The 8,762-nt window shown below is 47.1% G+C and overlaps 1 protein-coding gene across 6 annotated transcripts; it reads left to right on the top strand.

The window, feature by feature from the left end:
• Nucleotides 1–8,607, top strand: LOC104912189 (uncharacterized). Of its 6 annotated transcripts, none has more exons than XR_014885011.1 (11): nt 1–373; nt 2,046–2,384; nt 3,274–3,543; nt 4,111–4,227; nt 4,743–4,844; nt 5,198–5,320; nt 5,481–5,573; nt 5,802–5,894; nt 6,090–6,147; nt 6,689–6,799; nt 8,355–8,607. XR_014885011.1 is itself a non-coding variant. In XM_010715295.4 (10 exons), the coding sequence occupies exons 1-10, from the start codon at nt 328–330 to the stop codon at nt 6,738–6,740; spliced, it is 1,293 nt and encodes a 430-aa protein (XP_010713597.1). In that variant the 5' UTR covers nt 1–327; the 3' UTR covers nt 6,741–7,831. The 6 variants fall into 6 exon arrangements, 3 of the variants coding, with proteins under 3 accessions (XP_010713597.1, XP_010713601.1, XP_031410524.1); XR_014885010.1 differs by lacking the exon at nt 8,355–8,607 and adding an exon at nt 7,064–7,831; XM_010715295.4 differs by lacking the exon at nt 8,355–8,607 and having other exon boundaries at nt 6,689–7,831.
• The last annotated feature ends 155 nt before the right edge of the window (nt 8,608–8,762 follow it).

Genomic DNA, 8,762 nt, shown 5'->3' with positions numbered 1-8,762 from the left:
CCCCTGGCCACCAATTGTTGCATTTCTTGCAGGAGCACAGCCTGGCTCCTTAGGACAAGGCGCCCTGCTCCCTGCGGGAACGGGATCGGGATGGACATCACAACGGCGGGGAGGGAGCGGCTGCTGCCGGCAGAAACCTCCCAGGAAGGAGGAGAAGCTGCAGCAAAGGGCAGAGAGGGGCGGCCAGCGGGGAGACGTGAGCCTAGAGCCAGCGCAGCCTCAGCACTGCCCTCCGGAGCAGAGCCACACAGCTCCTCGCAAGCAGTAACCTAACTTGGAATTAGTATTTTTTAAATACAGCAATTTTGAATCTTTTCTGCTCGACGGATGCTGCTGCACCACCCCGTGGAGCTGCTGGGGATGCTTCTGGCAGGTAAATGGGGGTTTGATGCCACCCAGTGGGCTCGAGTCTGAATCCTCACCTGAATCTTACACCTTACAGGTGTAAGCAGTTGGGCAGTTATGCATGGGGATCGCTGGCCTATAAAGGGCCAGGCTTTTTTTTTGTTTGTTTTTTGTTTTTGTTTTTTTTTTTTTAAAGTGGGGCTAAATACTCACCCTGCTAGGAAGGAGTATGTCTGCTTTGTCACTCAAAGGCAGAGGAGATAGATGCAGCTCAGGAGAATGGCACTGAGGCTAAAAGCTTTCTGCAGGTAGGTTCATACAGAGATCAATATAGGTGACAACACAACGTTTATTGCAGTCATAGGAATAATCTTGCTGGTCTTAATGTATGTACTGGCTGGCTTGAGGAGCAAATAGACAAAGGTTTTCAGGCTGAGCGTTTAAAGTGGGAAAAAGACACAGTTGTCCAGATGTCGTAGTGTTTGTGGATGCTGAGCACCTACACAATGAGCTTAGGCTATTGCAGTTGTAAAAAGAAGTTTATAATGGAGTATTTTCTCTTATTTCATGTTGATGATGTTGTGTGAAGAGTGTTCTTCTGTAACAAAGGGATTTTCTGTTAAAAACTCATTTATCCTCCTTGCACACATATCTTATGTGGTGGAGGCACAGCAATGAAGCCCCATGGCTGTTTCTATAGGTTACCAGTACGAGAACTGGATAAAACATCGGCTGTGCCTGTTTTGTTTGCCTTGTTATGGCTGACTTCTATCCTGTGTTGCAAAATTGTGAAGGGAAATAACAAGTTTGCTCAGGAAGGATGGTTTTCAAGAGGGTTTGCAGTGTGAATGTATAGCAACAGCTTTCGCTGGAACTGAGACATGGTAGAGGAAGAGGAAGAAGCACAGCCTTCACTGCCTGCTGGGTCTCTGCTGCTGCTCCTCACCTCAGCCCACCTCCAGCAGGATGCTCAGGGTTAGCCTGGCTGTCCTGTTAGGGGAAGAGTGCCTCAAACAGAAACCTTGGAGTTCCCATCAGCAGAGGCGTGGGTGTGTTTGTTATGCTTGTAGTGCTAGCTGCAATTCATTGGGTTTGTGCCTGGCTAAAAAATAACCTTTCTTTCATGACTGTTATCATTTCTAGGTAAACAAATACCATTCCTCTCATTTCCTCTTCCTCTAGACTAATTAAACTCATCTTCATTTGTTTGCTTGTAAGGACTCCATTTTACAAGCCAAGATTTTAGCAGTTATTTTTGCCTGGCTTTCCCTGAAAACTCTCTATTCCACTTGGTCAGGGAGCTGTGATCCCTTGAAGTCCTCAGAGCCTCATGAAAAACCCAATTGACATGCATTTTGGGGAAGCAGCTCTATCCCTCTTGGGTGGGAGCATATAAATGCTTTCAGCTCCGAATTAAATCAGGAACTGTGAGTGAGATGCTTGGAAAGTGCCTTCTGGGCACAGACTGGTAGGGAAAGCACAGATCTTGTGTAGAAAAGGCCTCAGCCCTGCAGGCAGATGCTCAGACCATCCAATATAAGCTCCAGATGGGATATCACACTGCCTGATGGAGATGGGTTATAAGACATGAAGACCAAGCTGTCCAGATTCTACCAGTGTCCTTGGCACAGTGAGTACCATTCCCAAGACTTGCTCCATTTCCCTGGTTTGTCTTCTTTTCATCATCTTCTATCATCCAGGGATGCTGGTGCCTTTGAAACAGGCTGCAGAAGTGGAGAGAGCCCTGCAGAGAAGAGTGGCCATGGTGGGTTCCTCAGTGCTGCTTGCGGGGCCGCTTAACGTCACGCTCATCCACTCCATACAATGGGAGCACCTCAATGGCACTGCTTCCCACACCATCCTGCAGTATGAGAGGCACAACCTGACCATCCACACGCCATACATTGCACGAGCCCATCTGCATGCATCCAATGGATCTCTCCTCCTGGACGACCTACAGGAAAGCGACAGTGGCATCTACAGAGTGACTGTCAACCAGGCAGAAAAGGAGAGCTTGTCAATATTGCTGGATGTCCTCAGTAAGTGGTGGCTATGAGAGAGAGGAGTGGGGTGATGGATGCAGGCAATATTTTTGAACATATATGGATTATCAGCCTAGCAAAAGGGTATGGGGAAGAGATTTGGGCCAAGCCTGACAGGCCAGTGATGGGGAGCTTGGACCAGCTGTGGGTAGAGACCTTCCCAGAACTCTGGGAGACTACCAGATCTGGTGATGCTGCTTCAGCATCTGGATATGACAAAGGGCTCAACCCTATACTGGAAGGTCTCTTCCATCCCTTCTTTTCTGCTCTCAGAGAAGAGATGGAGAGGCTGGCAGGGTTGTGGCTGGTGTCACCCATGCTGCATCACTTCCAAGGGAAGCTGGCATCACTAATGGAGTGAAGCCCAGCAGGGTGATCTTCATGGAGAAGCCACCAAAATTGTCCCTCACACACCATGCTGCCCGTGGCTCTTTGCTACTTCCACGCAAAGTGCTGTTGCTGAGATAAGAGCATGCTTTAATAACGCACGAGTCCCTTCTTGATGTTGCTCTTGCCAATTCCCTTAATTTGCTCTGATTATTTTCTTTCTAGTAATGTTGCTACCATGATCTTACTGCAACTTCTCTGACGCAGAGAAATTTGCTTTTGTTTCCCTCTTTTTTTTTTTTCCCCCTTGTGCATTAGATGTGCTGTGTTAACCCAAATATGATTTAAAAAAAAAATAAAATGACGTAACTAGGAGTACTAAATAAATGCCAGAAAGCCCAGCACCCTTGTGCAGTGCAAGACTTTCTAGCAAAAGTCACCTGCAATCACATCCTTGCGGATTAAAGGATGCTTTAATGAACATTACCACCCTGATCCCCACTGTGGATGGTCCTGTTCAGGTCTGAGAGAAGTGCTGGTGTTTCTGTTTCCTTTCCAGAACCCGTGTCTCACCCTCAGCTCTGGAGCAGTGGCCTGGTGGCCAGGGCGAGCGGTGAGGTACTGTGTGAGGTAGCAGAGGGCAGGGCAGACATCTTCACCTGGAAGAAGGATGGGCAGATGCTTCCCCCGGACAGAAGTTACCACCTCTCTGGAAGCCTTAGTGTTTTGCACCTGAGGATGGTAAAGAAATCGGACTGTGGCTCCTACTCCTGCAATGCCAGCAATGGGATAAGTTGGCAGGAGACCTCCCTGAATGTCACTGTTGCAGGTGATCACTAAAATAGTGGCTAAAAATGAGCTTCCCATGGGCTGCCCTGAGGGCATGGGGCTGCTCTCCAGAACTCAACATCTTCCTTTGCTCCACCTGTCCCCAGTATCCCTTGGTTACTTGTTACTTCATTTCATTCTTCTTCCTCCACCTCCCAAGGTCTTGCCACCCAGGATGTCCATGTGCTGTCAACCAGAGCTCGCTATTGTAGGATGATAGGAAGCAATTTGCAGTCTTTCATCCCACCTCTAGCCAGCGCCAAGCCACAGAGCTTGGTGCAATAAGCAGTAGAATTTGGCCATTCCTTCTTAGAGAATGTCCCTAAGCCCAGGTAAACATCTCAACTGCTAAAGCAGTGGTGGGCAGGATATGGTCAGAGTGTTGGGCACACTCCCAACTGGGTGTTTCATGGACCAGAGCCTCCAGCAGAAATAAATCCACCAGCTGGTAAACTGAGAAATCCAACCTAGCCATGGTAGAACTCCATGGCCCACTAGAGCCCTCCATGCTGATCCTACTGTGACATCGCTCCCAGCTTCATGGATTGTTTTGCTCTTTTTTTCCCAGGTCTCTCTCCTCCCTTGCAGGATGTGCTGAGGATTTCAGTGGTTGCTCTGGTTTTTGCTGCTGTCTCAGGATGGGGCATAATTTTTCCTGTCTGCCAGTCTGAAAAGCTAAGAATAAGTGAGTCTGCACTGGGCTGAACACCCAGTTTTGTCTTCCAGTGGTGTTGAGTGAGCAGCAATGCTGTGGGAAGAGATGGTAACCAACTCATGCCCCCTTCCTGATGACTAAACATCTCCCCTTCTCATCTGGAGGCTTATCTTAAGAGTAAACTCTCCTTGGTTGTTTTAATAAGAAAACTAATTTTGTTATGTTTTCAGGTCAGGTTGAACCCTAGCATATCCTTACATAATTTTGCTCAGAGCGTTGAAGTGACTGAGAGACACATTAATAGAAAATTGTAGCATCTCTGAGCATTTTCATTCCAAGACTCCATTTTAATAAAGTATTTTATATACTCTGTGCCATGGTTGCAGAGCCCTTTATAGCTATCTCTTCTTTTAAGTAGGTCAACCCTACCGTACCCTGGACAGGGACATCCCACTGATGCATCCCACCCAAAAGGAGGGCTGGGGACTGGTGTGGGGCAGCCTGGGGGGGACATAGATGTCACCCCACTCTGCTCTGATGTCTAGGGGGAGAGCTGTGGAGGTGGCTCAGTGCCTACACCTGTGGGCTGGTGTGCATCTCCTCCATCCTGGCTGGCACTGCTGGGCTCCTCTGGATGAGAGAAGAAGGTAAGAGGCATTTTTGGGAGTATTGCAGTGCAGATCCCAATCCTTTCCCTCACAAAGGGTACAGCATGAAAGAGTAATCATTGGAGTGGGGACCTCATGGGAGATGAAAATCCATCTGAGTGTTGGCTGGAGAGGAGAAGGGCCCTTTATAGAGGAAATGGACCCCTCGGGCTCAACATGTTGTCCTTGGCAAGCTGAGAAACCACCATATGGATTAGACACTCACTTATACTACCAATATGATGGTGGTTCTTTTTCACAAAGCTTTTTCCCAGTGCGTAACTGCAGAAGGGCACTTAAAATGGTAGGCAAATGGAAAGAGTGGTGCTCAGCTCTGTGCTGTTCTCTTCCAGGCCCATCCATTGCTGTCATACTGCCAGAGATTTTCCTTTTGTATGTGACTGTGATCACCTTCTTCGTGGCCTCCACAGTGACATTCCAGCCTACGAAGCTCATCCAGCTCAAAAGCACAGCAGGTGAGCTGTTCAAGAAAGGCAAGAATGGAGATAAAACCGAATGATAAGGGGATTTATTTTGCCACAGATCTTATCACTCATGTAACAAGTCATGCTGGCAGCCCCTGTCCACCTGTGGAAGCACACACTGACACTTCTTTCTTGTCCTTCCCATGGCCAGCACAGCGCACGATGGGCTATGCTGCTCCAGGAGGAGTGCTCTTGGTGGTGCTGACGAGCAGCTTCCAGATGAAGAACATCCACCAACGCCATGGTGAGAAAGTTGTCTGCCATAGCCCTTCTGCTCTACCATTCAGAGCTGGGACTACTCCAAAAAATCCATCAAGTTGTTGTTGTTGTTGTTTTTTTTCCAGATATTTGCTTTTTTTTTTTTTTTTTTCCCTAAGTGTATTTAAGCATGTTTACATAGTGGCCAACTGCTTTTTTCTTGTCTGACCCTTCTGACTGAGTTTTCTGCTGCTTTTTTCTTATCTGACCACAGAAGAAGGCTGTGCGGCGTTCATGGACGTCACCACCCTTGCGGTCAGCACAGCAGCAGTGTTGGCCCTGCCAATCCTTGCCATCTTCCTCTGCTGTAAGTGCCCCTCTTGTTTCCCTGAGCCCAATGTGAATTATTAAAAAGTTGTTTTTCTCATTCTGAGAAGTCCTCCTAACCTTTCTGGTGACAATATCCCTTCCCTAACCCAGCCCCAGATGCCATCTCCTGAATTCAGTGTCCCATGCTGTTCCTCTCAGGTTGCTTTCAATGATAAATGTGTTTTTTTCACAGATCATACAACACAGGGGTGGCTGCAGGAACATGACTCCAATTGTGCAGACAAGGAAAGGTACAGCCTTCGTTCCCTTTTCCCATGTAAATTCATAAATATAATCTTGGAGTGAAAAGAGTGGGATATGGAAACCAACACACGCTTTGTTCCAAAGTTTAGACCCCAAGAAAGGTGTAGACCAGCTCTCACCTCTCTATCCCTGATTTCACCCTGGGTCTGTGATGGGATGCTCTGGTGGGGTCCACATCCAGTGCAAATCCAATGCACAGCCTTAGTCAGCTTCTTTGTGCCCCAGCTAAAACCACCCTGAGCTGGAGGAAGGAGTGTCACAGCTGTCTTGTTGGGTTTGGAGATGTGCAAGGTTTGGGGCCTCAGGAGTGGGGCAAGGCTGGACTTGTGGCTCCTCTGATGGTCAGCACATAGAATCACAGAATGGTTTGGGTTGGGAAGGACCTTGAGGATCATTTGGTCCAACACATCTATTAACAGATCAGGTTGCTCAAAGCCACATCCAACCTAACTTTAAGCACCTTCAATGATGGAACACTCACAACTTCTATTACACAGCACCTCACTGTGAGACATTTCTTCTCTCCAGGTCCTTTGAGATGTCCCTGCCCATCAGCAAGGATCCTGATTTAACCTGCTAGACACTGGGGATGTTTCCTGTGTGGCTGGCTCAACATGTTAATGGATCTCAGTTTCATAGGTCTGAGCCTGTGATATTGGTGATATAAAGCAATGAAATTAATCATTTCTGTCTCTTTCTTTAACACAGCACTAGGGATTTCTAATGCACGTTTTCCCATTTATTTTCCACTTTAAAACCAGACTCAGAGTTAGAGTCTAGCCTTTAAAACTAGTTACAAGCATGTCCCCTGATAGTTTATGGCATTAATGAGGCTGTGTATGTTTCTGAGTGTGTGTAGGTAACCAGCCATGCCCACCCCAACTTTTTCCTGCTGCCACACAGGGCCGTGCTTGATGCTTCCTCTCTACGTGCAGAAGACATCAGGGTGATTTGTATGTGTGCTCCCTGTGCACCTCCTGAAGACCTGTGCAAATGGCAGCATCCATGCCTGTGGAGACCTTCATGTGCTTTAAAACTATTTGCTTAAATGCAAATCACTCCGTAGGTGCACTGTGCTTATCACTGGCTGTTGACAATGGCTCCTCTGTTTTCTGCCGAGTTTTTCTGCACAGGAAGGAAAACATGGGGTGTTTTGGAGTGTGGTGTGGAGGCCAAGATATGAGTGTTGCTTGCACAGAGGATTTCTGCCTCCACTGCAGTGTGGGGAGAGCATTCTCTGATGGACCAGACTGCATCTGTTTCAGGGGTGAGGGTTAAGAATTCATTCCTTTCTGCAGCTTTTAAAATCCTCTCCTTCAGTTCTCCCCAAGCAGCAGTAGCTGAGTGCTCGCAGTTCTGTATGTGGGATCCTCAGCGCTGGCCCAAGGAGCAGCAAACATGAATCAAACCCATGATGGGATTTTGCTGCCCCTTGTAAGGGAAGTAATCTCCCTGCAACAGCAAACTCTGACTGGTTACAGATGGCAGTACCTCCTCTGAGGGGCATAGGCCATGTTTGTCTATTTGCCCACCTTCTGTCTCACTTTCCTGTTGCCCTGATACTGTGGGTACATGAAATTATCTATTGACTTTTTGTCTTTGCTTAGTTTTGTTAGCAGTCTTGGTTTCTCTGCAATACCATTAAGCTTAAAAAAAAAAAAAAAAAAACAACTTATTTATTCTAGCAGGCTGAGGTAGGCTGTGGGATGCAATGATCAGACCATGGAGGGAGATGCTTGTCCCAGCACAGAGTGCCCCAGTGATGCTGAGCCCTGGGACACACTGCCAGCAGGATGCAGTGCTGCTGCCCACAACTAAGCTGCTCTGCTGGTTGCCTGTCTGATGCAACGTTGACAAGTAGAAGGACAGAAGGAAGCAGGGCATAGCAACTGTCAGAATCTCTAGCAGCGACCTAGAAGGGACCTCTTGCCAGTATTGATTTGAAGAATAGCACAAAATATTCTGTTAATATATCCTTACAAGTATAGCTGATGAATTGTTGTATAATACAAGTAATGCTTGCCTGCGACACCATGGTAGCCTTTACATGTTATGGGTGATAACGGTGATGTTGCACTGTGAATGGGGAGGCACGTCATAAGACTGTTCTGTTTTAACGTGATACAAGTTATAATAACATAGTTAAACTTGCTAATGTTTGTTGATGGATACCCCTGCCCTGCAATCTGTTTAGGTAACAGAAAGAGCTGTGTCTCTGAACCAAGGAGATACGGAAGTTCTGCTGAGTCTGGCTACCAAGAAAATAGGGGTCCTGCTTGGAATGGATCACTGAATATGTAACATACTGCTGGGAAAACTTCTGCTTAGACAACAGAAGTTATGATATAAACAGAAGATCTTTTGTGTAAGGTATGCATGATAGGAGGATTACCTCTCATTACCCCCGTGCTGCCCATGAGAATACCTGCTTAACAGTAATAAAACTTTTGCTGCTAAGTCTCTTTGCATCAGTTTCTTCCACTGGGAGTGTCTTATCCTCTGGAGAGGCTGTCATCCAAAATCCAGGAAGAAAACTCTTTAACTCCAATGTGGTGTTAGAAAGTGGCATTCCTTTATTCCTCACGATACGTACCAGGTGACT

Source organism: Meleagris gallopavo, chromosome 9, assembly GCF_905368555.1.
Source record: "Meleagris gallopavo chromosome 9, MGAL_WU_HG_1.1, whole genome shotgun sequence".
Lineage (NCBI taxonomy): Eukaryota > Metazoa > Chordata > Aves > Galliformes > Phasianidae > Meleagris > Meleagris gallopavo.
This window is presented reverse-complemented; position numbering and strand designations above follow the sequence as displayed.